The 27966-nt window shown below is 46.7% G+C and overlaps 1 protein-coding gene across 3 annotated transcripts; it reads left to right on the top strand.

Annotated features, from left to right (window-relative positions):
• The first annotated feature begins 4901 nt into the window (after positions 1-4901).
• SLC17A4 (solute carrier family 17 member 4) lies at positions 4902-27757 on the top strand. Of its 3 annotated transcripts, none has more exons than XM_058732792.1 (12): positions 4902-5004; positions 12385-12507; positions 19526-19731; positions 20229-20462; positions 20558-20645; positions 21129-21215; positions 22654-22772; positions 22895-23056; positions 24895-25027; positions 25107-25216; positions 26082-26172; positions 27109-27757. In XM_058732792.1, the coding sequence occupies exons 2-12, from the start codon at positions 12420-12422 to the stop codon at positions 27330-27332; spliced, it is 1542 nt and encodes a 513-aa protein (XP_058588775.1). In that variant the 5' UTR covers positions 4902-5004; positions 12385-12419; the 3' UTR covers positions 27333-27757. The 3 variants fall into 3 exon arrangements, with proteins under 3 accessions (XP_058588775.1, XP_058588776.1, XP_058588777.1); XM_058732793.1 differs by having other exon boundaries at positions 25107-25254; XM_058732794.1 differs by lacking the exon at positions 19526-19731.
• Positions 27758-27966: the final 209 nt, after the last annotated feature.

Genomic DNA, 27966 nt, shown 5'->3' with positions numbered 1-27966 from the left:
TAAAAAGCTTTTTTAAGGAAAAAGAAAGTACCCATATTAAGAAAACAGAAATGTGGGCAAAAGGCAGCGGGGGCAAATAAAACTCCATAAAGGTGAATTTAGTACCAGATTAGACACTGCTCAATTCTTGAACTGTAAGGAACGGCTTAAACAAACAGAATTTTGTTTTTTCCAGCTTCTAGGCGGCCCCAAACCGGTAGACTAGTTCCATGAAGCCAGAAGGAAACGGGCTTTTTCGATTTTTCCGTTCTACTTATGTGTGCACAGATATCTGCTGCCTTTCTTGGAGGAAGGATTGTACCTCTCTGCCACACGCTGTCCATCCGGTTCACGGGACTTGCCTTGATCAATGCAGTCGAGGCAGAAATAACATTTAATTTCTAGCTGTCAACTTTTCCCGCATACTCTCTCCTTCCTCTGCCGTGAGACTGGCAGTATTTCCCATGGGGAGCTGCCCATCAGCCTGGCATGAAGATAATGGGGCCAGGGGCTGCTGGCAGTCTACACGTGCTACACGTGCAACGTGAAAAGGAAATAAAACACCCCAGATGGAGGTTCCACTTGGCCCACCGCGGCTTAACCACGCTCCCTATCAATGCAGAAATTAGTGCACAGCAGAGGGTGTTACCACACAGTGAAAGCAAAACAAAGCCAAGCCTACACAATTTTTGCCATTGGCTCCAGGGATGGGACGGGGACAAAAAGAGACTGTTATTACGGTTTGAAAGGACAGGTGTCCCTAATATGCACAATGCTTTCCCTACGATAACTTACAGCTAATTCCCCTATCGACCTTACTAGTTTTGGTGAAGTTTTTGGCAAAATCAATGTACATCGTGTGATGTGCTACTGACTACGTTTGAAAAAGTGCTACCAAAAGTGGGGGGCGGGGAGACAGAATCAAAAGTAATTGGCTGGTTTACAAACAGGAATGAAAGGAATTGAGAGAAACTAAAAATTCTAGGCTTCCTGAATGGAAAGAAGCGACTTCTTCCCAACACCAACAGTTAAAGGGAAAATCGAGAAATGATTTCAACAAGAAAGCTCTTTTTAGGCTCAGTCGTGGGCAAATACCAGATCAAGGTGCGACCACCTCACTGTTACAACCGTCTCTCAATGGTCTGCGATAATGTCCTGTGAAACACTTTAGTTAACGAAATGGCTCAAGAAAATGAAATTAAAGTGATGCGCTTTCCTACTGAAGCCTGATAGGCTCACCGTATCCAAAATCAAGAGGTAAGAAGGGTAGGGAAGGAGGAGAGACTGAGAATGAAATCTCAAGAGGAGAGGTGGGTGTGGCTACTGATACCTGTAAGCAAACAGATAAGAAGGTGATGAACATCCTGAGTCGTGTAATACCGGAGAGCTACCAATCTGAATAAAAGAGGCTACAGGAGGCTGTGACTCATCAAAGGTTCAAAGGTCACTTGGGGTCCTCCCACTTTTTGTACCATCAGAGGTCGGCCAAGAAATCTGCTTAGTTTGCAAGGACTCTTCAAATGTGGCCAAAGCGGATGGCAGAGAGGGAAGATGCCCCCAGAGGGTGGAGCCCTGAGCCTTGAAGAAAGTTCTGAGGGCACTGCCGTACTCACCATGGGGTGCAGGACCCCCTTTGGAGACTCCTGTCCGTCTCCTGTGTGATTTCAGATTTCAGTAGCACCTACTGTGTGTTTCCCTATTAGCAGTTGCCTTGTCTGTGTTCTAGCTTCACACACTGGGTGTGTGTAGGGAAGACATCTTGTTAATACATGGGTTTCTGGAACAAGAGAGGTCACGTTCCGACTGATGAGATAATGCCATGAAAACACTGACCGTCACGCCTGGTGCTCTGGTTCACTGGGACTTGAGAGCTGGCTATCAAGCTGGCTATGTTTTGTGTGCAGAAAGGAGCATTAACGGAAGACAGTTTAACAGAAGCCTAGACCGTGTTAAACTGTATTAGTGTTCAAACATTCCCTGGAGGGACGCCTGGGTGGCTCAGGTGGTTGAATGTCTGACTCTTCAATTCAGCTCAGGTCATGATCCTGCAGTCCTGAGATCGAGTCCCATATGGAGCCCATGTTCAGTGTGGAGCCTGCTTGGGATTCTCCCTCTCTTTCTCTCAATCTCGAAAGAAAGAAAGAAAGAAACAAGAAAGAAAGAAAGAAAGAAAGAAAGAAAGAAAGAAAGAAAGAAAGAAAGGAAGGAAGGAAGGAAGGAAGGAAGGAAGGAAGGAAGGAAGGAAGGAAGGAAGGAAGGAAGGAAGAAAGAAAGAAAGAAAGAAAGAAAGAAAGAAAGAAAGAAAGAAAGAAAGAAAGACAAATTTCCCTGGCCCTCCTTTGGGACAAGTTATACTTCTCTATCTCCGTTCTGTCGGTTTTGGCCATAGGACTTGTTTTGCCCCAAGAAATTTGAGTGGAATTGACATCTAGGCAAAACTTTTAATCCAGCACCCTGGTCACCATGATTTCTCTTTTGGTTCTGCCGTGAGACCATCCATGTTCCAGACAACGCCTCATTCATCAGATGGGTCCTAGAGTTATGGTAACATGATGCACAGCTACAGCCAACACACAATGGACATGAATTGCAAACATCACATCAGCCTTTGTTGTTAAAAGCAGCTGAGATTTGGGGGTCATTTCATACCTCATTCTAATCCAGCTTGTGGTCTTCCCATAGGGCTACACCTCCAGAGCTCACATCTACAGCCAAGACAGGAAAAGAAGGGGAAAAAAAAGATGAGGCACAGGCCTACTTTTTTTAACCCATCAATGACCAGAAATGTGTATTTCCAAGGAAAGCACAAAGAGGAGGATTTTGTTTTTATAGCCATTAACAGTAGAGAGGAAAGCTAGGACACAGAAATTAGAAACTTACTTGTAAGTAGTAATCTTTCTTTCTTTTTCCTTCTTTCTTTTCTTTTCTTTCTTTCTTTCTTTCTTTCTTTCTTTCTTTCTTTCTTTCAAAATTTATTTATTTTGAGAAAGAGAAGGGGGAGGGGCAGAGAGGGAGAGAGAGAGAATCCCATACTGACAGTGCGGAGCCAGACATGGGGCTTGAACTCAGGACCTGTGAGATCATGACCTGAGCTGAAATCAAGAGGTGGAGGCATAACCAGCTGAGCCACCCAGGCGCCCCTAAGTAGTAATTTTTGTAATTTATTAGAAGTAAAAGTAATTTAAGTAAAATTCTATGCTCAAATCTAGTCTTCTCCAACCCTCGTGCTATCATTCACTTTCCAGAGTTCTCAACCAACTTTTCCATGCATCCTGCCCATATCACAGAAATACATTCATGGGTTTTGAACCTACTTCTTTAGATTTGTGTTTGGAGTTGTTTTCTCCAAACTTTTTTTTTTCTTTTAATAATCTTTTGGGATTACTATCCAAACATCACATTAGAGGTTTCTTAGAAGAAATATTTTCAAGTGTTTTATGTTTTCAATAACATCATAAAACATGTGAAATCAACTTGGGGATTTGGGCATTTTGGAAGGAGGAACTGTAACGCAAAGGCCCTGAGGCAGGAAAGAGCTCCATGGGGAGGGCAAAGGGAGAGTGGATGGAGCGGAGGTCAGCAAGTGACCCGATAAGTGACACCTGCAAGAGACTGAATTTGGCCCAATTTGTCTTAATTGCACGGAGAAAACTCTGGAAAACTTTAAACCAGTAAGCAGTGTTATCGTATTTACATTTCCAACATCATGCCTGCTGCGTGGAGATGCACTAAAAGAGAGGAGAAGCTGTGGGCCAGGCAAGAGTCTGTTCTACTTACTCGGAAGACAGGTGATTGCATGAGAGATGGAGGAAACGACTAGTGATGGTATTTGGAAAGGTCTGAAGGTACAGCCGATGGAACATGCTGGTGGAGTGAATGCTCACTACCGAGGGGAAGAGCAGACTAATTAAGAAAGACTCTGAGGTTTGGGGCAAGATTAGGTGGGAAAATGGTAATGCCCCCCCCCCCAGGGTAGGGGGAGATGGAGAGGGTTCCGGAGTCGTTCTTGTGGTCATGTTAAGACCGAGGCACCTCCTGGATACTCAAGTAGAGATGAAGGCAGCTGAAGAGGTCAAGTTCTGAGCGGAGGGAAGAGGTCAGAGGAAGGGCATGTAAGAAAGGAGACCGGGCTCATCTCGGGAGTGAGCCTGAACACAGAAGAAATTCAAGGACGCCAGCCTGGGCACACCAACAGGGGAGGTTAGAGAAAACATGAGAACCTGCTAAAAAGATTCAGGAGCAGCAACCAATGAGGCACAAGGAAAATCAGGTCCGGCTCACAGGTGACAATCAAGTGAAACAATCCAGGCGAGAAGCAGGTGAGGAAAGCTGTCGGGCTTCTCAGACAAAACCTAGGAACTGGCCACTGGATCTGCCAGCATGGAAGTCACTGATGGCTTCGCCAAGGGCTTTCTCCTCTCAAGTGGGCTCGAGAATGAACTGGACACAAGGGAACAGAACACAGGTCTGGGCGCAGCTTCTGAGATGTTCTGCTACCAAAGGGAGCAGAATCACAGGCGGTTAATTTTCACAGAAAGCCCAGTGGTCTCTGCGCCAACAGCTATAATCATAAAGCCACAAGGCATTTGAGTCAACCGCGGCGGATACTACTGTCGAAAGCATCGTTCTGACAAACGGTCCTGGTGGAGACAGGGCTCAAAGGGGACGGGGACACACCCCATCCTGCTGAAGAACAGAATGAACACCCCTGGAAACAGGGGGCATGGGGTGTCAGGACCCCACAGAGAAGGAACGCGGATTCTGATGGGAAGATTGGGGAAGACAGAAGGGACCTTGCTGGCTGTGAAGCATGAGGACGATTTAAGGAGTCTGGTCTACTTGTCAATTGACCAATTAAAGTTAAAGATTAAACCACTGACCCAGTAAAATCTTCCCACCGGGGAGCTTACAGCCTAACGGTTTTGAGGTAATCATTTACCACATCGGGATTTAAGGCACTGGAGAAAATGCTGAAAAACTTGGAGGCATTTTTTGGAAAGAAATGAGGACCTTGCACTCTCTCAGGTTAGTCTTCAGTCTTTCCCCTCAACATTCTGCTTTTGAGGGGACGGGGGTGGGTCTTTTTCTCATTTGCTATTTTGGGGTAGAGGCTGTGGGGTAGTGAAGAGAACTCCTCTTTCCTAAGATAATCCTGCAAAGTGACAGAGAACATCACCTTTTCCTAGTAGAAGCAAGAGCTCCAGAACCCCAGGGAATAAAGCTTTAGGGAACAAAATCATCCAAAACAATAGCTGCAGAAAGAGGAGCGCCTGGGGGCTCAGTCGGTTAAGCGTCTGACTCGAGCTCAGGTCATGATCTCGCGGTTTGTGGGTTCAAGCCCCGCGTCGGGCTCTGTGCTGACAGCTGGGAGCCTGGAGCCTGCTTGGGGTTCTGTGTCTCCCTTTCTCTCTGCCCCTCTCCCGCTCAGTCTCTTTCTCGCCTTCAAAAATAAATAAACATTAAAAAAAATTAAGTAGCTGCAGAAAGAGAGAGAGAGAGAGTCTGAACTATCTGAAGCACATGGAGGTGAACCAGCAACTTTAAACTATGCTTTAAGGGTGACTATTACCCAAATACTGGGACTAGACTGGATACCCGCAGCTTAAGAGTCATCTACTGGGCTGATTTTTGTGCAATGCATTAATAATAATAATAATAATAAAGCACTGATCACATCTATGGTGAGGTAAAAATGCGAAAGCTGAATTCTGAAAAGGAAGATTTTATCAGGGCCAGAAGATCAAATTAATCAAAACAGACAAGACGCCTCCAATGAATTTATGCAGGGGGAGAAGTAAAACAAAATGGAATCCATGACGTTGGGAAGTAGTTACTGGGTGAAGATTTGGGGGCAGGGGACTCTGATTTGGGAGCTGTGAATAGGAGTCCCAAGCTGCTTCGTGTACGGAGAAACTGTTCAGTGCTGAGGCCAGGTATAAAAACATGTGAGTTTCTAGCAGCTGAGCTGGGGACCTGAAGGAGGAGTCTCACTCCCCAGGGAGCTCACGAAGAAGACAGGGGTTCGTGCAAAGGGAAGAGACACAGAATCAGAGCTGGCCGGGGAAATGGCCAACGGAGAGAAGAATGACATGTTCAGCATTCTTTGGGGTTGTTCCTCATCTACTTAGTCTGATTAAATAGGGAAGAGGGATGACCTTCAAGTTTATATCTTACCCGGGTCCCCGGGCCCAAGCTACAGATTCACAGACGCGGTGCCTGCCAGGCCATCTTCTCTTCTCGGTCTAAAGGCATCTGGAACCCAACAGTCCAAAATGAAACTCTTATTTTCCTTCTGGAAACCGGCTTCCTTCCCGCTCGCTGCTCCCTTTCCCATCTCTACGGAGCACAACGCCACTCCCTCATTTGTTCAAGCCATACATCTAGAAATTTCCAACGATCGGCCCCATTCTCTCCTCCCCTCCCCACCTCGTCAGCAATTCTTGTTGGCTTTAACTCCAAAACAGGCCCACAAGCAGCCTCACCCAGACATCAATGCTCACACAGGCTACCACCACCTCTGCCCAAGCTCCCGGTCTTGTCCCTTAGAGACCATGCATCACTCAGCAGCCAAGTGAATCCCGTCCCCTTCCTCAACTTGCAGGACCCCATGTGGCATGGTCCCCACCCACCAGTTAGGTCTCCCTTGCCACATGAACCTGCTCGCTCCCTCTGCACCAGACCTGGACGAACCTGCCGCTTCCTTGCCTGGAACGCTCTTGCTCAGGGCTACTTTCTTCTCACCCCTCCCACTGCAGCGCACATGGAACTTTCCATACAACCTGGTAAAGCACTTGCCCTCTTCTTGCTAGTTACCCAGTGGCTGTCACTGAGACCCTCAGCTTCTTCATAGCAAATGCCATTCTCGGGTTTTTCTTTTTTTTTTTTTTTTGAAAGTTTGTTTCTTTTGAGAGAGAAAGAGGGCATAAGCAGGGGAGGGACACAGAGGGAGAGAGAGGGAATCCCAAGCAGGCTCTGCACTGTCATCCCGGAGCCCGACTCGGGGCTCGAACCCACGAACTGCGAGATCATGACCTGCGCTGAAGACAAGTGTCGGACACTCGACCGACTGGGCCCCCCAGGTGCCCCAAGGTTTTTCTTCTCCGGGGCACCTCTCCTGGCGGCCCAGCTGGAGTTGACAAGGCAGTCCAAGCTGGCAGGACGAGGGCAGGACACATCTGATGGAGGGCAAGGGATGCCGCCGGGGACGACGCGGGAGGCACCACTGTCGGTTATCAGAAAACCTGGCAAGTGCCTCCGTCCTAGCAAGTACAGACAGGGGGCATCTCATGAGAACGAAGCCCTTTGGCCACAAATGCAAGAGAAAGGTCTAAGGACGCATAACATTCCATTCGCCGGTTCAACAAACATTTGCCAAATCAATGAAGGAACTAGCAGTCAGTGACCTCTCAGGAGAGTCCTCACAGGGGCTGACCGTTGGGAAAAAGCGTTAGTCTGAAAGCCTTGGATCCCTGTGACAGATGCTATCCTTGCAGCTCAACCCACTGCCCTACAGGTGGGCCGACACGATACAGAAATTACGTCTACAGCAACGCATCCCTTCGTTTGACGGGACTGCTCCCAGGGCCACCAGAGCCACGCACAGTACAAAGTCCGCTGGCTGTCTTCAGCTTTCATATAATCACATGTTATAACTAAGAGGTCCGGTCTGATGGGAAGCAGAGGCCTCCAAACTTTATCTCACAGTACAGCATCTTCCTACGCAGATAAAGGGGGCTAAGCGTCCACTTGTCGTGCTGAGCACCGAGTCAGGTAGAGAACTTTCGGGTGGTTCTATTGGACGCCCCGAACGAACATGACGCTGTGTTAACTACGCTTTTAAACACCAGATCTTCTCCCTGTCTCTAGCTTGGACCTTGGCGGGGGGGGGGGGGGGGGGGCGGTCATATGGTTTGGCTTCTCGTTCCCTTTCTCGGGCAGCTCCTTGCCTCACCCCGCTGAGGCTTCTGATCTTTCCAGGGCTGGTGGTTAGGGAGCCAGGGAGGCGGCTGGTAAGAGGCAGGAAGCGATTTGGGACGGGGACTCTCATGGCCTGGCACTGGTGTTCTCGGGGCTTGGGAGGGCGGTCGATGCGGAGTCCTTCAGAGAGCTCCCCACTGGGGACACCCTTACCACGCCTCTGTCAGCTGCTGGGCCTCCTGCAGCCCATCCGCCTCTTCTGGGGTCACGTGGCTCCTCTAGACAGTTCTCTTGCGCAGGATTTACTGTCGACCGGAGCCCTCCCGAGTCGTCCACATCTGGCTCAGAAGGAGCCTGCCGCTCTCTGCCTGGGGCTCTTTACACCTGCTGCCGGGACAGCTTCGGGTACCCGACAGCTCGGCTGGCAGGGGCCCTTGCTCTGCTCTGCGCAGCCTCCTGCCCTTGGATTGAGGCAGATGTCGCTCACCAGCCCCTTCTCTCTCTCACTCGCAGGCGCACAGCCAAACCTCCAGCGGACACAGGTCAAGGTCTCTGGACAGCCCCCTGGCAGGCAGCTTCTATCATCTGACACAAAGGGCAGGGCAGCGCCCGCCTCCCGCAACCCCCTCTCTCACGGAGGCAGGGTGAATGAGTGACAGACCAAACCAGCAGCTTTCTCTCAAGAAACTCTATCTCAGCTTCTACATCTCAGCAGTTTGGGCCCTTGAAGTGCCCTCCAAGTGGGCTCAACAGCCTCCTTCTCGGTCCCAGATGCTGGTCTCCTACCACTTGGGAATGGAGGCCACACTCATTGTGGTGTTCTCAAAATAGTCTGGGTTCAGTCGAATTGAGTACAAGTCCCATTTTTTAATTAATTAATTAATGAAAGTTTATTCTGAGAGAGAGAGAGAGAGAGAGAGAGAGAACGAGTGAGGGAGGGGCAGGGAGGGGGACAGAGGACCCTAAGTGGGCTCTGTGCTGACAAGCCTGATGCGGGGCTCGAACCCACGAGCCATGAGATCGTGACCTGACCCGAAGTCGGACACTTAACTGACTGAGCCACCCGGGTGCCCCGAGTAAGAGTCCCACCTTAACATCCAGGCATGCACACACACAACACACACACATACACACTCGTGTGGGCAAATCCGTGCACAATCTGTGAAGGGATCCGTCAGGATGAAAGATTCCCAAGCTCCAGACACTGTGACCAGCTCTTATGACAGTTGTGCTGTTGCTGCCGTTTTAGATATATTTTTGAATCACAGTAGTCATTCATAAATATAGCATTGTTGTAGTTCATTCAAACACCACAGATCCAGTTGAGTTCCCTGGTTCCCTTTCCAAGGGAAGGACCACGCTTACCGTATTATTGTAGCTTAATTTTAAAACCAGAGCTCAGGACAACGTAGATGACAGCTGTCACTGTCTCCGTGTTTTCTGTTCACAGTTTTCTGCTCCCTTACAAACACACAAACTACACAATGTAATGTTACATTTATGTGCGCTTTCCTTGTTTTATTTCCATGGTACTTCTTGCTCTGTAAGTTGCTTTCTCCTTGTTTTTTTCAAGTTTCTATTTTAATTCCAGTTAGTTAACATGCAGTGTCACACTAGTTGCAAATGTACAATGTAGTGATTCGACAATTCTGCATCCAGTGCTCATCTCGACGGGTGCCCTCTTTAATCCCCATCACCTGTTTCCCCCATCCCCCCCCCCCCACCTCCCCTCTGGTGACCATCAGTGTGTTCTCTACAGTTAAGTCTGTTCCTTGATCGGTCTCTCTCTCATTCCCTATCATTTTTGCCCCTCTGCCTGGTTATTTTGTTTCTTCGGTTCCACCTATGAGTGAGATCGTATGGGATTTGTCGTTCTCTGACTCATTTCGCTTAGCATTATACTCTCTAGCTCCATCCACATCATTGCAAATGGCAAGACTGCATTCGTTTTATGGCCCAGTGATAGTCCACCGTATGCGTATATCACTTCTTCTTTATCCATTCATCCATCGATGGACACCTGGGCTGCTTCCATATCTTGGCTACTGTATATAAGGCTGCAATAAACATCGGGGTGCATGTATCCCTTGGAATTTACAACTTGCTTTTTTCACTTAATGTGTCTTTTCTTTTTCTTTTTCTTTTTTTAAGTTTATTTATTCTGAGAGAGAGAGAGAGAGAGAGACAGAGAGAGAGAGAATCCCACGGAGACTCCACACTGTCAGAGCACAGCTCGATGCAGGGCTCGAACTCACGAACTCATGAGATCGTGACCTGAGCTGAAATCAAGAGTCGGATGCTTAACCAGTCGGATGCTTAAGCCACCCAGGCGCTCCTTAATATGCCTTTTCAATCTTTATATACTTACGTGGAGAGATTTTATTAATTCTTTTCGATGACTGTATGGTATTCCAAAAAATATGTGCTTTACTTAATTACTTAAATATTAATGACCTTTAATTAGCTGCTAATTTTTCACTTCTCCAAATATTGCTACAAAGACGGTCTTGGGACATACTTTCGTGTGGCTGTGCGTAGTACTCTCTGGTAGACGCCAGGAAGCACCAATATCAAGTGGAAAGATGCACTGATTCCCACAAACAATAGCTTATCTCCCCACACTGTTGCCTAAACTCAGCGATAAGTCTTTTAAATATTTATGGAAGCAAATGGGTAAGAAATAACAAGATCTGGTTCTTCTAATGTCCATATCTTTGACAGTAAGGCAGGGTGTATTTTCCCATATCGTTCGTCATCTGTTTATGTATTGTCCTGGTAGTTAACACGCTCTTCACCCACTTTCTGATACTCTGTCTTTTTTTTTTTATGATCTTGAAGTTTAAAAAACCCCACTCTCTTATCTGATATCATACCGTAATTAATTTCTACCCTCTCATCCCCGCTAATGACCTCTTACGGCATCTATCGCTATGGATAGTTTCATGCTTTTTTGCATCCCACGGGATCCTTATGATTAGATGCAGGTGTAGCTGGGTGTAGCTTTAACTTCATTTCTCGGGCTTCAGACTCATTGTGATTCCTGAATCTGAGGAATATTGTTTCATCCGTTCTGGAAAAGCCTTGATCATTATTTGTTAAAGTGCTGCCTCTCCTCAAGTCTCTTCCTTTTCTTCTCCTAGAAGTCTCATTCGACATATTCTGGACCTTTTCATTCTCTTCTCCAGGCCCCCTAATGTTGCTATCATACCTCATGATCTCCCTGAGCTTTATTCTGTATCATTCACGAAGCTCTACCTTTTATTTCACTCATTCAGTCTTTTAGATACGTCTAGTCACTTAGTTTCCTATTTTAATGCCTAAGTTTGCCGTTCAGATTTCAAGCAGTGTCTTTCTTAAATCTGCCTGTTCTGTTGGGTGTCTTCTATGTTTTAGAGACTATCCTGTATTTCTTCACTTGTTTTAAGCACGCTTATATAATGCGTTTATCAGTGTATTTTGCCCTTGGAAGATCTCGGCAATTTGATCTGGTCATGTGTTGAGTCCGAGGGTTTGCTTTGGATGGTTGCTTCTGTGACTGTTTATAATTTTGAATCTCCATATTAAGTGGAGCTTCACCTTCAGTAATTCCATGTGATCTGTGTTGAGGACATCAGCCTGGGCCCAGTTCTTAGAGGAGTTGTTCAGCTGAGAAAGAGTTCTCAGGCAATGAAAACTGCGTAAATTCCAACCCCCAACTCTCCATGATACAGTTGTGAATTTTCAGAATTTCCAGGAGAGGCTCTTTATTTTCAAACCAGAGCTCAGGACAGCATAAAGTTGTCATTGGCTTGCTGTTGCAAGGGACAGAGCCTCTTTAACTCAGTTTTGAACTCCTTCAAGGGCTGTAATAGGATCTCCACTACAATCGCCTTCCTGGCAAGAAGATAGAGGTCTAAGGCTCTATCCCTCATCCCCAGGGACCTCAAGATCCCGCGTCACGGAAGCTGATGCTGGCTCCTCACCCCAGTCCCAGGGTCACTGAAGAGTTAGCTCATACTGCAAACTTTTCATTACATCCATGGGGATATCTCTTGCTATCTTTGGAGCTATGTCTTTAAAAAGATGTTTGCCATATTTCGTCTGGTATCTCTAGATGTTTGTAATAGACAGTTTTTTGGGTAATTTAATCCACTGGAATCTTCTAGATGAAATTTCAAAGACTGTCAAGTTTTAACATCCGGTTGATTCCTATATCCATTGAGAGACACGGGAACACAGAACTGGAAAGAATGTTATGACCCATTAAGGCAACCCATACCGGACCCTTCATTTTTGAGACGCAGAGACTAACACCAGGGTAACTGTGACCTTTCCAAGGCCACACATTTGCCTACTGATAGAGTCTGGACAACACATCAGGTCTCCTGAACCCTGGTCTAGCACCTTTCCCACCAAATATTTCCTCCTCCTTCTTAGAATTGGGGCACTGTCACGTGTGATGTTGGACATGTGTCACCCTGTATTTGCTTTCGTGTTCTTTTATTTCAGGAGGTGAACACCAGTCCTGGGAGAAGACAACCAAAATGTCTACCAGAGCAGAAGCTGAGGCAATGGGACATATTTCCAGTGATGGCAATTTCAATATGGCTCAAATGCAAACCTCCAGGAAAGGTAAGTTCACGTACTTGGATCTGTGTCACCTTGACTTCCCTGTTGGTGATACACAGCGTCTTCTTGCTACCACCAATTGCCAAGGACTCCAGATAGCTATAAAGCATTTTTTACTGAGAATTATTTCACTTCTTACAAGAAACCTTGAAGGTACATAGGACAGGTAGGTATCAAGACATGATTTACAGATAAATAAAAATTCAGAACAGATGCTAAGTAGAAAACATGGAGACGAGTCTTGGTTTTTCCGATTCTAAACTGAGGAGCATCCCACTAGATCTCTCTGCCCATAGAGATCCACACCTGCCTCAAAGAGAGAAGGCTTTTCCTTTCCACCGTATCCGAGAAGTCGCTTTCCGTCTTCCATGTTGTCTAAAGCACGACCAAGAGCTTCTCACTCAGAAGAACTGTTGAACACCTTATTTTACTCTAAATTTCTAATGACTCAAGACCTGTGTGATTCATTAATTTTCTTACGGATATAAGCTTTTCATAAGATAATGTCTTTGAGGGAGTGCCTGGGTGGCTCAGTGGGTTAAGCTCTATGCTTGATCTCGGCTCAGGTCACGATCTCATGGTCTGTGAGTTCGAGCCCCACCTCGGGCTCTGCACTGATGGCAAAGAGCCTGCTTGGGACTCTGTCTCTTCCTCTTTCTGCCCCTCCCCACGTGTGTACACACACTCTCTCTCTCTTGCTCTCAAAATACATAAATAAACTTAAAAAGAAGACAATGTTTTTGAAAAGTAAAGCACTAACCAAGATGGGATGCTTCACAATACTCAACATTTCGGCCAGGGTATCTGCTGGGAAGTGGGCATATCTGAAGGACAAGAGGATTCTCTGCATCTTACCCATCGAAGAAGAAATCAGGCCAGGTGCCTTCTCATACCCCATCTACAGTTAACTATGAGCCACTTGACCTGGAACGAATACTATTCCATTGCCTTAGCTTCCTCATCTGCAAAATGGGAGAGCTCGACTCTTGCATCCCTAAGACCTCATCCACTTCTAAACACTTAAGAGTCTAGAGGACAATACCCTCAGCCAAATTCTCCTATCCTAACTCTCTCTCGCCAACATCAGAAACATAAAGAACTTGTGTATAAACATTTCCCACGTTTGCAATCCTGATTTTGCCATTTATGAGCTGTGTGACCTTAGGGAAGTCACTTGAACTTTGTGTGTTTCCGTTTCCTTATCTGTAAAGACAAAATAATAGTGTGTACCTCACATCACAATTTAACGAGGATTAAATTAGTTATAATGTGTAACCCATTTAGAACAATGCCTGGCACACAGTCAACACTATATAAACTTTATACAGAGTTGATGATCATCAGCTCTCACACAGTGTTCCTGGCTCAGCCCACTTTTTGGCAGTGGTGACACTCATAGCCGACCTTCCTGGTTTCTTCTCCAGTCTCCTAGGACATCCGCCCTACCATTTTGCTTAGTTCCTCTGCTGAGGACTAATAATAACGCATCACTCTGATGACCATGTGCAGCCCTGAGTGGGTGATTTTCAAGGGGACACCCAAACGCCACAGGCAGAAATCCCACGTCTACCGTCAACGACCCTCATACGCGGGCCTGTAGCTGCCTCATGGCATCATGGCTTCTCACCGTCCACCCTTCCAAACCCTGCCAGAACGCCCTCCTTGTTGGAATCCTGTTTGCTTGGTAGATTGAGGGCTGCCATTTTCAGGTATCTGTCTCTCTGTTACTGTGGAGAACTTGGCAAGGCAATGATGGCAGTGAGAATCTTCACAAACGGCGTCAGGCGTAGCTTCCTTCCTCCCCATCGAGAGCCCACGTGGAAAGAGCCCCAGCCCATGGAAAGAATGTCACTCAAAGGCCAGTCTACAATCACATCCCTTTCTGCAAGTCACAGAAATAAACAAGCACACGACTTGAGAAAGTATCTCCATCTAGGTTAAAACTAGGGAACTGTTCCGGGGTGCCCGGGTGGCTCAGCCAGGGTGCCTGGGTGCCTGGGTGGCTCAGACGTCTAACGTCAGCTCACGTCATGATCTCACAGTGCTGACGGCTCAGAGCCTGGAGCCTGCTTCAGATTCTGTGTCTCCCTCTCTCTCTGCCCTTCTCTCTCTCTCTCTCTCTCTCTGAAAAATAAGTAAGCATTAAAAACAAATTTAAAAAAAACCCCACAAAACTAGGGAACTGTTCCTACCACACGCTACAAAGGCTAAGACTTGTAGATTGCTTTAATACATTCTAGATGATATTGAGAGAGGATGTCAAGAGCTGACCAAACTCTCGTCCTTGGAGCATGGTACAGTGACACAGAAAGACAGGGGGACACTGAAGCCTTGGCTCATGCTTCCTAGCTCTGAACGGCAGTGTCTAGAGGCCAGAAGACCACCAGCAGCAGGGCGAGTCTGCAGCGCTGGGATATGGGGTGAAGCTCCCATGGGCCCCATCCTGATGTCTACCCCTCCGCAGCTCACCCATCTTTCTAAACACTGGCATCTTAGCATCTAGAGCCAGTACAACAGACCGAGGGAAAACATGCGTGATGGCAGAAATTAACTGGGACATTTGGGAGACTTGTCCTCAAAATCTACCAGGTCTTCGCAAAATTAAAATGGAAGAGTCGTGGGGCACCTGGGGGGCTCAGTCGGTTAGGTGTTTGACTTCGGCTCAGGTCATGATCTCACGGTTCATGGGTTCGAGCCCCGTGTTGGGCTCTGTGCTGACAGCTGGGCGCCTGGAGCCTGCTTCGGATTCTGCCTCCCTCTTGCTCTGCTCCTCCCCGTCTCTGCTTTCTCCCTCTCTCTCAAATATAAATAAACATTAAAAAAAAATGTTTTTAATGGAAGAGGAGTTACTTCCCTTGAACTGGTGAAAGAATTGCAAGATGCCATCCTCCCACTCACACACGCACTGTTACCATCACGTGACAACGGGGCCTCAGACCACAAAGGTGGCCCATTGCAAAGGTTTCAACACACGGGCACGAAATCACAAATGATTGACCCTTATGGCCCAAGACTGCAGAGACGAAGCACAAGGGACCCATGTGAATACTTTAGCACAGAAAGGAATAAAAAGAAATGTACCAGATAAAAGAGCGATCGTCACATAATGAGTGCATGCTGTGAGCCAGACACTGTTCCGAGCACTTTATACGGATTAATTCACTGAATCCTTGCAACAACGCTTCAAGGAAGGTGTTACCAGCATCGTCACCATTGTACAGGAGCCAGAATTCAAGCACAGAGGAAGTAAGATTTAATTCATCAAGGCACAAAGAGGCGTCATCTGGATTTCAACCCCAGCGGTCTGATTGCTAACCATTATATCACACTGCTGTGCTGATTTTATCTGGGGACACTGAGGACTGTTTTCATTCCTAATTTCAGTTCTCAAGAATAAGAAGAAGCTTAGACAGTAGGAAGCAAATCAACAGAAGAATGTGAAGGAAGAACCCCACGTAGATGTGAAAGGAAACTGGAGAGGAAAATACATTACTTCAGAGTTAAAAAGGAATTAGCTGCAGCAAGGAAAGAAATCATCAGTACAGAAAATCGAATCAGTGACACAGAGCCAAGGCTTAAAAAAGTCACGGAGGACGCAGAGGGGTAGCAAGTCAAGTGGATCAAAAAATGATCGGCAGGAAGAAGGGAAGACAATGAAGATTGTCTAAGAAGAGATGAAAGCAACTTCATTACGCATCCAGTTCACGGAGTCTACAACTTCAAGGACAGTACATGGAAAAACAGAACAGACAACTCAAATGTAGAAAAAGTGAACGCAAATCATGAAGGAAATCGCGATGAAATCTACGTACAAGAGCTGATCCTTTGAGAGCAGATGCCATTTGATGCAGTGAAACAATTCATAACTCAGATCGATCAGGCAGAGAGATTCAACATAACTGATGGTGGGGACAAAGGAGATGAGGCATTTAAAATACATAAGGTGTTAGTTACAGGGAAAGCAGATAATATCCATGCTTTCTATGAAAATAGAATTTATCAATTTGCATTAAGAAAACTCGTTCATGTCAAAAAACCACGTAAGAAGTGAAGCAAGTTGTTGAAAAGTTAACCCTTTTAAAACAAAGTAGATCTTGGTGGTTTCGCTAGAAAAATTCGGTGAGATTTTATGGAACAGGAAATGTCTATGTATCCAGGGCTGAAGAAATAACAAATATTTACGTAGATGCTACACCTTCAGTGTAGTTCCTCACTGCTTTAGTGTGGACTGTGCGTGTGACTTCTTCCAGAGGACAGTCTGGAAAGGGAGAACACAGGGGTAACTTCCCAGTGGAGAAACCTGACACTACCTCAAACCAGGTGATTCAAGGCTAATATCAGCAGTGATAAGCCATGTTGATAGTACGGACCCTCCATGCGTGACGAGAGTGGCAGCCTTCCTCTCAAACACGCATCGCCTTAGTCCAGTCATGAAAACATACCAGACAAATCCCAGTCGAGGGACGTTCTATACACTATCTGACCACTGCTCTTCAAGATCCTGAAGGTCATCAGAAAAGAAAGTCTGAGAAACTGTCATAGCCATACGTATGCCGAGGACATGTGATGATTAAATGTACTATGCTATCCTGAATGCAATTCTGGAACAGAACACAGACATCAGGTAAAAACCAAGAAGTCTGAATAAAGTGTAGACTTCAGCTAATAACAACACATCACAGTAGGTCCATCAAGTGTGACAAATGCACCAGAGCAATAGAAGATGTTTGTAACAGGAGCCCCGGGGTGACTCAGTTGAGCACTGACTCTTGATTTCGGCTCAGGTCATGATCTCAGGGTCATGGGATTGAGCCCCACGTCAGGCTTTGCGCTCAGCATGGAGCCTGCTTAAGATTTTTTTCTCTCTCTCTCTCAAAAAAAGAAAAAAGTTCGCAAAAGAGGAAAATGGGTGTGAGGTGTACAGAAATTCAGTAATTTTGTTAAGTCTAAAACTGTTCTAAAATAAAAAGTATATTAAGACAAAACAAAATGGCTATGTACCTAAAATACTTCAGGTCACAGGTTGAGATGGAAAGCCTAAAACTAACTTTCTTTACAAAACTAGCATGTCAAAAATTACACCCCCGCAATTATTCACAATAACATTCACCCAAATTCAATTATATACGCTAGCGTAAAATTCTAGCCAAAATATTTGCAAAATAAGTCACGTGCTTTCATTAAGACATCCTATTAGGAAGAGATCAATTCAAGAAAGTAAGGAGAGCCAAATGCTATTAATAAATAATTATAATGAACTTACATAAACTCAATTCTCACTCAGGACCTTGAGGTAGGTTCTATCATTAACCCCATTTTACAGGTGGAATACTGAGGCTACAGATAGTTCAGGAACTTGCCCGGGAGCACACAGCTGTTACTAGAGCAGATCTGGGTATCCTGACTGTATGATTCAAATACATTTCATAAAACTCATGCAGTCACATAGAAGTAATAAGAAACGGGACCAGGATAGCTTCATGCAATGAAAGGACAAGTCCCACCAGCCTACTTAACAGTGTGACGTGTGAAACGTTCCCCAGAAATCCAGATAGGACAGGAGTGGCCGCTCTGCTTCTATTTAACAGTTTAGAAACTGCCAGTGAATAGATTACCCAAGAGAATGAAATAAATGGTAAACATGACAACCATAATCACCTATTTCTTTTCTATTATTGTACTTAACACGTACATAGGATTGGTTTTCTGCTCTCAACTCAAAGGAAGAAAATGTGAGAATGATAGGGAAAAGAAAGGACTGCTCTGGAAACAATAAAAAGTACGTTAAGAAACCTGGGTGGGACGTAAACTGAAGAGAGCTGTAAAATCTCACCCTGGGCCAGAGAAAAAGACTTGAATCCCCAGGGAGCCATCGCTACGTTGACTAGGAGCAGACATGTTATACGAGTGGCCATCCCTCTCAACCTGATCTGCCCTATCTGTATGATGTTCTCAAAATGCCAACGTCAATTCCTGTGGATGGGGGAGGGGAGAGTCTCAACTAAATGCCCCCTGAGTTACACCTGGTGATCTGTCTGTCCACCCCTGGAACCCGCCAGGAGGATCCCCACACAGCAGGAGATGGGGCTGGCCATCTGGAGCGTGTTTGCCAGGAGCCAGGAAAGGGGGCACCCACGTGCCTTGAGGACAGGGTCACATATTGTATCTCTGGGATTTCTCTACAGGGCCAGCCGATGGATCCTTCTAGCTGCTGCCAAACTAATGCATCTGGACTCAACCCCAGGGACAGCCCCAGGGCCCCCATGGATCACTGGCACGCTGTACTCGAGCCTCGATTATAGTTTCGAGATGAAGTTACATGCTTTTGACATCCGACCTAGGCTACCTTTCAAATTTCGTCTCCTCCCTTCCCCTAACCTGTTAATCAGCCAAGTTCCCTGGTAACAGGGTGGGGCACTTGGGAGTCATTTCCAAAAACTCCTGCTCTTACTATCTGTATCCCATCAACCACGGCTTCTAGCCAGTTCTTTGTCCAATCTCACTTCTTCTTCTTAAGTGTTTATTTTTGAGAGAGAGAGAGAGAGAGAGAGAGAGAGAGAGAGAGGCAGGAGTGGGGGACAGAGGATCTGAAGTAGGCTCCGTGCTGATAGCACAGAGCCCTATGAGGGGCTCGAACTCATGAACCGTGAGATCATCATCTGAGCCAAAGTCGGATGCTCAACTGACTGAGCTCCCCAGGCGCCCCCCAATCCCACTTCTTTCCAGCCTCTCTCATGAGCTCATCCCAGAGCCGTCTGGAAAACTTTCCTAACACTTGCTCTGGCCAGTTCCACACCTTCTTCAAGTCTCCGCTCAAGTAATGGTTCTGTGGAGGTTCATGACCCCCTCGCCCCCCGGGAGGCGGGGAGGGACAGGTGTCCACCAGACACCTACAGAGAAACCGCTGCTCTCGCTCTGTTTCTGCCTCACAGACAGACTGCAATCTTCTCCCCTTTCCCGACTTAGGAAAGGGGGGAGAAAAGCACCCCAATGATAAGACTTTCTGTGCCCCCCACCTCAGGCTTTTGTTCAGTCCGACATGGGCTGGCCCTCATCGTGCATCTCTGCAATTTTTCGATTTTCACCCAACAAATGAACCTGAGCATAGCCATCCCAGCTATGGTGAACAACACGGCCCTGGCTGGCCCATCCAACACCTCCACAGAGAGGCCTCCCACCGCCCCCCAGGACAGCTGGAGTGAAACTCTAAAAGAATTTAAGCCAGTGGTAAGTTTAATGAGACTCTGCACCGTTCGACCTAAAGGGTTATTTATTTATTAAGCACCTACTATGTTCGACGAAGTGTATTGCACACAAACAGACTGTACTGCTACGCAGATTATATCTCTACTTGTGTCTAACACTGCAACCAGGGACTAAGCATGCAGGATATCATTCTACTCGTTAGCGGACACACGTTTTTCCCCTACAAGGACGAAAACCACCACACACACAATTAAGTTCCACAGATTTATGTTACTTTTGCTTTCTTCCTTCGCAGATTTTAAAAATCACCTTGCCTAGCATGCTTTTTCTTTGTAGCCTTTCTCTCTTTAAGGGATCGCTTACGTCTTGGTTGGTCATTAACTGTGTAACCAGGGAAACTGTGTAAAGGCCAAGAGTACCTTGGGCATATGCTTGGGTTTTCCTAATGAATTTGGCAGACTGGAGGCACTGGAGAGAGGTGGCCAAAGATAAACAGTGAGATTCTCTTTGTCACCCAGGCCCCTACGTATGACTGGAGTCCTGACATGCAGGGGATCATTCTCAGCTCTCTCAACTATGGCTCCTTCTTGGCTCCAATCCCTATTGGCTACATGTCTGGAATATATGGAGCGAAGTACTTGGTTGGTGTTGGTCTGTTTCTTTCCTCGGTCTTGACCTTCTTCATCCCACTGGCAGCTGATGCTGGAGTGGCCTTCCTCGTTGTCATTCGGATAGTTCAAGGCATAGCCCAGGTACCAAGATGCTTTCTAAGTAAGTATAAGTGGAATACGGATAGGTTCCCAAATGACCTCAGATAGCCAAGAATGGGACTTTTTTTTTTTTCCAGGGTATGGTATTAACAAGTCAGTATACAATTTGGGTCAAGTGGGCTCCCCCACTGGAAAAGAGTCAGCTCATCAACATTGCCATATCAGGTAATGGATGCCTTAAATTCTCAGCTCATATGCACTAAGAGTACTCTGCAATGACCTATGAACAGAAGCCAAGACTTTATACTCCAACTACCCTGTCTCCTTGCTCTCAAGCACTACTACCCTGCAGTATCTTTTTTCAAATCATAACTGGTTGCCAACTGTGTACCAACCTCGGTTGTAAGTGCTTTGCACGTGTAAATGTCATTTTAGCCTTGGAACAATCTTACAATTCAGCTGTACGTCATTATTTCCATTTCACACAGAAGGGAATCTGAGACACAAATAGACTAGTCCAACATCCAACTTGTCCAACATCACACAGCTCCTGAGTGAAGGAGCGGGATTGGAACCAAGGTAGTCTGGATCGCCGCTCATAACTTTAATCGCTGTGCAACTCAGCTCTGGGAAGGGGTCAGTCTGGAGGAAGCACACAGAGTCCCAAGCCTGACTCACACTCAGAACATCCTCACATCTTCTGTTCAGGGCAACTGCTGGGATCCTTCATCATTTTCCTCATCGGTGGTTTCCTCTGCCAGACCATAGGGTGGCCTTATATCTTCTATATCTTTGGTGAGTGGGGGCTTTTCATATCTTGGGATTTTGTATCACGACAGAGAATGCTGGGCATGATTTTCGTGATGTGAGTCATCTATGGTTAACCAAATCCTGATAGATAGTTATTTGTATAACTAAAGTGGATAATGCTCACAGATAATCACGTTATGAATCTCGCAAAATGACATTTAAATCTCAGTAGGCTGAATGTGGAGCTAGAAAAACCAATGACTTTACAGGCATCATAACAGTCCATCCTGCTTCTAGACCGAACCCACAAAGAACCCCAGAGAGGTTTCTATTATAAGATGTTGAAAATGTTATCTTGGTGGGATTATGTTTTTAGTTACGTTTATTTAATTCATCTTTTAAAATTCTTCTACTATCACAACCAGAAAATTATGAGACTGTGACCTAACCACAAAATGCCAATTGGCGTAGAGAATCAACCAGTAGAATCTGCAGGACAGGGCAGACCATGTGAGGCTCAAGAGTGGCTGTACTGCCCTCAGAGAAGCTGCAGAAGCTTCCAAAGACACACACGGACGATTCCAGAAGCAATATTCTACTACTTCAAAATACTGCCTTCCCTCTCGCCCTGGTTGGGATCTGCTGGGCTGCTCTGAGCTAATGCTTGTGTTTGGCTTTTTAAAGCGTTCTCTGAAACCCCACCTGTGAACCGTGTGATTCTTGTAAGACCACTGAGCCCCAAGGGTACTTCCGTTCGAGGAGAAGACTCTTAGATCAAGGGTGCCTGTACCATCAGGTCCATATATTCGCTAGAAAAAAAAACAGTGTGTGAAGATTGGTTACGATAGCTTGTCAACCTCCAAAGGCTTTGTCACGGACACTTCAAAGGGCAGGTTACAAAAATGACTCAAGCAATGAGAGGCTAACTCTGCTAAAGGTTTTCAGAAATAGTAAGCAGTACCTACAAAGCAGGAACTCAGTACAGTATTTGTGGACTTCCTCCGTCCTCGATGTATGACAGCGGTCGTTTTTGTATCTGCTTCTCCCTACTTGGTTTCAAGTTCCTTGATGGCAAAATTGTACCTTTGTACTTACTCTTCTATTCTCAAAACCAAGCAGAATGCCCGTATGGTATTTCTACACTCTATGGTAACTCCTCACAGTGCCTTTGTGGAAAAATGTGTAAAAGACAAGCTAGCAAGTAAAAAGAGCCATCGAGACTTTAAGACCCTAAAAGAGAAAATGTTAAGATCAATTTTATTTCCACTCAACACTCATCAGACCGGGTTGTCCAATGGCGTCATCATGTATGTGTAAGTGGTGGGGACGCACCCTCCACCAACGACAGGGCCACACAGGAGGGTGTGGATGCAGGGAGGAGTGGAATCTTGGGGACAGTCATTCTGTCAACCGCAGCAATCCTCTCAGTGTGGTGTCAAACTGAAACAACTCGCAACAAGGGCTAACCGGACCCTCTTTCTAGGTGGAATTGGCTGTGCCTGTTCTTTTCTCTGGTTTCCTCTTTATTATGACGACCCCATAAATCATCCATTTATCAGCACTGGTGAGAAGGAATACATCGTGCGTTCACTGGCTCAGCAGGTGCACTGATGAACTTCTCTGCCATTTTCCTGGGTCCGTCTGGGTGGCTCACGGGTGGGGAGGGCATCAGCACAAAGCTCTTGTCTTCTGCTGGCAGGGTATTGAGAGATGCTTTCTTCCAGGACTCTTCACCAGCCTGGTCTCTGCCCATTAAGGCTATGGTCAGATCCCTACCACTTTGGGCCATTTTAATCTTTCATTTCACTGAATTCTGGAGCTTTTATATTTTTATGGACTACACACCAACATACTTCAGCACCATACTTCAAGCTAACCTCAGAGATGTAAGTACAGAGAAAGCCCATTCTGTTCTTCTGTTTAAATGCTTCGTTACGTAAATCTCTGTCCCGCTCACGGCCACAACATCCGAGGAAGTGGGCCCGGGACTTTTGTGTAGGAAACGCAACCTTGTTCACTTGAATTCTGATTCATCTCACTGTGACCTACGGCTTTTTGGGGAAGGCTGGTATGGTTCTAAGTAAGCTTGACGTTCACAGGATGTCGTAATTCCTAAGGGACCTATGTCCCTTATGTTATGTTCAAAACGATCAACATTTGCAAGCAAGGCACCCTGCTGGCAGCACAAACAATAAAGGGGTAACAAAACAAGTTCTGCCTCGGAGAAGAAGGCTCGACAGGGAGGCTTAACAACAAATGCTGAAGACGAGGGATTATTAACAGGACATAAAGTTCCAAATAAGCCTTCTGCCAGAAACTTGCAGGTAACGTTCTTTAACAAATGTTTTTTATTCAAGTGTGACACATAAACAGAAAAGTGCACACATGTGTCCAGCTCTCTGTTCACAAAATGAACAGATGGTGAGATAGTCTTGCAGGAGCCTTTCAATTCCTATAACATGGAGGCCTTTTTTTAAAAAATGTTTTTATTTTTGAGAGACAGAGAGAGACAGAGCGCGAGCAGGGGAGAGGCAGAGAGAGAGGGAGACACAGAATCTGAATCAGGCTCCAGGCTCTGAGCTGTCAGCACAGAGTCCTATGCAGGGCTCGAACTCACAAACTGCAACATGGTGACCTGAGCCGACGTTGGACGCTTAACTGACTGAGCCACCCAGGCGCCCCTGAAATACATTTTTTTTAAGTTTACTTATTTATTTGGAGAGAGAGAGTGTGCATGTGCACAAGTGGGGGAGGAGCAGAAAGGGGGGGGGAACAGAGAGAGAGAGAGAGAGAGAGAGAGAGAGAGAGAGACTCCCAAGCAGGTTCCACACTGTCAGCACAGAGCCCGATACGGGGCTCGAACTCATGAACTGGGAGATCATGGCCTGATCCGAAGTCGGACCCTTAACCGACTGAGCCACCCAGGTGCCCTGCATAAACATTTATAGCTATTGTCAAATTGCCCCCACAGGACACTGGTAATATTTGCAAGTACCTGATCACCTACAGCATCACCATTGATCACGTCAAAAAAAACTGTTGGATTTTTGCTAGTTTGATCCATGAAAAATGGCATGCTGACAGCTTTTTGTTTTTGTTTTACTCTGAGGTCAGATACCTTTTAATAGGTTCAGGAGTCACTTATTTTTCCATCCCTGTAAACTGTTCCTATCCTTTGCCTATTTTTCTATTGGGTTTTGTTCTTTTTAAAACCTATTTCCAGGTGACCTTTACACATAAAGAGAACATTAATTTTTTTTTTTTTTCAAATTGAACTACATGCATGTTTTTCCTCAGGCACTGGAATTGGGTTGGCTCAGTCCAGTAACATGAAATTTGTATTAAAGACGATAATGTATATAAAGAAAAGCTAAGACATTAAAAAAATTAAAAAAAAAAGGGAAGCGCCTGGGTGGCTCAGTTGGTTAAGCATCCAACTTCGGCTTGGGTCATGATTTCGCAGTTCGTGGGTTCGAGCCCCATGTCGGGCTCTGTGCCGACAGCTCGGAGCCCAGAGCCTGCTTCAGATTCTGTGTCTCCCTCTCTCTCTGCCCCTCTCCTGTTCCCACTCTGTCTCCTCCTCTCTCTCAAAAATAAACAGACATTTAAAAAAAGAAAAAAGAAAAAAGAAAAAGAAAAGCTACAGAGGTGGACAAGCCACCTCGTCAATCTGTGTCGCGGTGTGGGAAGTGAGGCACGCTGCTCACTTCTCTCTGGTCCTCAGAGTGGGATCCTCACATCCCTGTTGTTGGTGGCTGCCTTTGTCTGCACTATCTTCGGAGGTCTATTGGCAGATTTCCTTCTCTCCAGAAGACTCCTCCAACTCCTGAGCATCAGGAAACTGTTCACCGCCACAGGTAAGGACGAAGGGGACGGGGATGGATGCGGGAGGCTTGGGACAGTTGCTTACTTCTCTCCGTGCCTGTCCCGCTGCAGGGGTTCTCGTCCCATCTGCAGCCCTCGTGTCCCTGCACTGGACCAGATCCAGCCTGAGCGCCACCATGGCCTTGCTGGCACTGTCTTTCACCACCACCACTTTCTGCCAAGTAGGCGCTTTTGTTAACTTCTTGGACATCGCTCCTCGGTAGGAACCCCTCGGCCTCATCCTCCCAGAAGCTCAGTTCAGGCCCAACGGCCCTAAACTCGCTCTGACGCACCAGTGACATGCCAGCAATACATGTGACAGCTCACAGGAGATGTTAGTGACAGCCCTACATGCAAATAATTCCTGGAAGGGACCCAAGGCTAGTCAGCCCCTGGGAACTTAGTTTTCCAAGGGGAGAACAGGGGGAGGCAGTGGCCACACTCACCGCTCAACCAGGGGTGGAGGTGGGGGGGGGGACTCACACCAAGCTCTCTGTCAGGAAATGCTACAGTCACACAGGGGTGGATCCCCGGAGGGCCCGTAAGGCTCACATAAAGCTTTAATAGAGATCAAGCTTGAATAAAGGGATAGCAAGCGAAACACGGGCCTCTCCTAGAGGTGGTTTGGAAGATGGCTGGGACTTCCACCTGTAGCTCCCGGGACCCTTTCCCGGTCACAACACACGCCAGTTTTAGACACCTAACCACCATGACACAAGGGAGAGGCTTTGGTCTCGCCCAGTGAGGCATCTTTTTTACCCCAAGACAGGGCCGCAGGATCAGGTTCCTGAGAGACTGAGAGAACACACAAACGTGGTGCAAACCATCTATCCGGACGTTTTGCATCCACCATGTTGACCGGTTCGTACAGCTTGCCCTGGGGAGTCTCAGACCCTCACACGGGCTTCTACTGATCACCAGTCAGCACGTTTCACTCAGCTTGGACCAAGGGTCAGCCCCAGGCATCCCCAGAGATGAGCACAGGGTTGCAGCAAGTAAGCAGAGATTAACGGTTTGCTTACGCTGGAACATTCTTTTCCGTCTCAGGTACACTGGCTTTCTCAAAGGACTATCACAAATCTTTGCTCACGCATCGGGAGCCATTTCTTCCACTCTTGCTGGATTTATAATGAGTCAGGTGAGGTCAAACGCTCTGGTGAAAATATGCGGAAGAGAAACCCGTAGAGGTCACTCAGCAGAAGTCAGGCTGAAGACATTTTTGTCCCCTCCTCAACGTGGCTCGACTTAAAGCTCTAGAGTCCTGAGCCCCCTCGTGATCTAACCCCCTCGTGATCTAACCCTAGGCTCAGCTCATGCTGGGCAATTACCACGTTGAGGGTGTGGAGTGATGAAGAATGCTCAGTTTTGGGAGTTTAGGCTTTAAGAATCCTTAGAAGATGAGCCTTTCATGCTCATCATCAAAATTTCTAGCAATATTCACGGCACCGCTTGCCACGTATACAGCGGCCAACCGTTCTGGTGTGCCTGTGATTGAGGGGCTTCCCTTCCAGTCGCTGACCAACAGCGGTTTTTAATATGGATATTCTCAAACTGAATTTGTTTCCCTTGTTATGCCTTCATGCATTCATCCATTCATTAATTCAACATTAGCACATGCTGCGCACTGTTTCAGGGAATAAAGCAAACAGAAGTCCCTGCTCTGGTGAAGCTTATGTTGTGGCCGACAAAAAACTAATGATATAAGTAAAACATACAGCCTATGGAACAGTGGCCAAGTGCTCAGAGAAGAATAACACAGGAGAGGAGAACAGGGCACATCAGAAGGCGCAGGATTGCAGTTTTCAAAAGGGTGGTTGTGGAAGGACTCACTGGAAAGTAACATTTAAGTAAAGACCAGAAGCAGACAAGGGAGCCAAATGGCTATCTGGGGGGAGGAATGTTCCAGCAGAGGGAGAGGCCAGGGCACAGGAAATGACCTGTGTCTTCCAGGACAGACCAGGAAGCCCACAGAGGCGGGGGTGGGGGTAGGGAGGAGGACGCGTGCCAGAGCCTTCCTGACTCGGAGGGCCAAGGGCTAGGAGACCGCTGACAATTTGTTGCCTCCTGCTTCCAGGATTCCGAGTTTGGCTGGAGAAATGTCTTCTTGATTTCAGCTTCCGTGAACATATCAGGCCTGGTCTTCTACCTGATCTTCGGGCAAGCAGAGGTCCAGGACTGGGCCACAGAGCAGACACTCACTCATTTCTGAGCAAACCGGACGCCCGAGATCCTAATGCTCAGCCATTCATTGTTTGCCCTCGTGGGCGTTCCCTCTTAAGCACCTGCTTGACTGGTTAGCCATTCAATTTGAACTGACTTTGTTTCCAGTAATTTCTCAGAGACCTCGGCTGTGTAGGACTGAAGGTTCCACTCGTGGATCGTTCAGGGGCTGGTAGGGAAAGGCTCGTTATTTAACTGTGAGCTCCTGAAAGCATTGGTGTATCTGCATTTCTAGCGTTCTGCACTCTTTCCTCCATTATTGTGACATAAGAAAAAATATGTAATCGCGGAGGTGCCTGTGTGGCTCAGTCGGTTGAACGTCCGACTTCGGCCCAGGTCACGATCTCGCACTTCATGAGCTCGAGCCCCACGTCAGGCTCCGTGCTGACAGCTCAGAGCCTGGAGCCTGCTTGGGATTCGGTGTCTCCCTCTCTCTCTGCCCCTCCCCAGCTCATGCTCACACTCTGTCTCTGGCAAAAATAAATAAATTAAAAAAAATTTTTTTTTAAATACGTATTTTGTCTCTGCCCCCGCTCTCTGGCACACAGCTCCAGAATTTCAGATTAGTAATTCCTCCAGTGATAGACGTGATAGGAGGACCTGTTGTCATAGTATCTGGACCCAGTCCCTGGTTCCCAAAAGAGCTTCTAAGACCCTTGGACTCTGTGGAGTGATGAGGGTGTCTCTGGTCTCGCAACGGGATGGCTGGGGG

The sequence above is a fragment of the Neofelis nebulosa genome, chromosome 6 (genome assembly GCF_028018385.1).
Source record: "Neofelis nebulosa isolate mNeoNeb1 chromosome 6, mNeoNeb1.pri, whole genome shotgun sequence".
Taxonomy (NCBI): domain Eukaryota; kingdom Metazoa; phylum Chordata; class Mammalia; order Carnivora; family Felidae; genus Neofelis; species Neofelis nebulosa.
The sequence above is the reverse complement of the archived record's forward strand: the minus strand, read 5'-3'. Positions and strand labels throughout refer to the sequence as shown.

Excerpts from the sequence above, each read along its gene's own strand:
- SLC17A4 (XM_058732792.1), top strand. The coding sequence starts at position 12,420 with ATGTCTACCAGAGCAGAAGCTGAGGCAATGGGACATATTTCCAGTGAT. Across the intron at positions 20,463-20,557 it reads TAGTTCAAGGCATAGCCCAG|GGTATGGTATTAACAAGTCA; the intron begins GTACCAAGATGC and ends TTTTTTTTCCAG. Across the intron at positions 20,646-21,128 it reads CATCAACATTGCCATATCAG|GGCAACTGCTGGGATCCTTC; the intron begins GTAATGGATGCC and ends TCTTCTGTTCAG.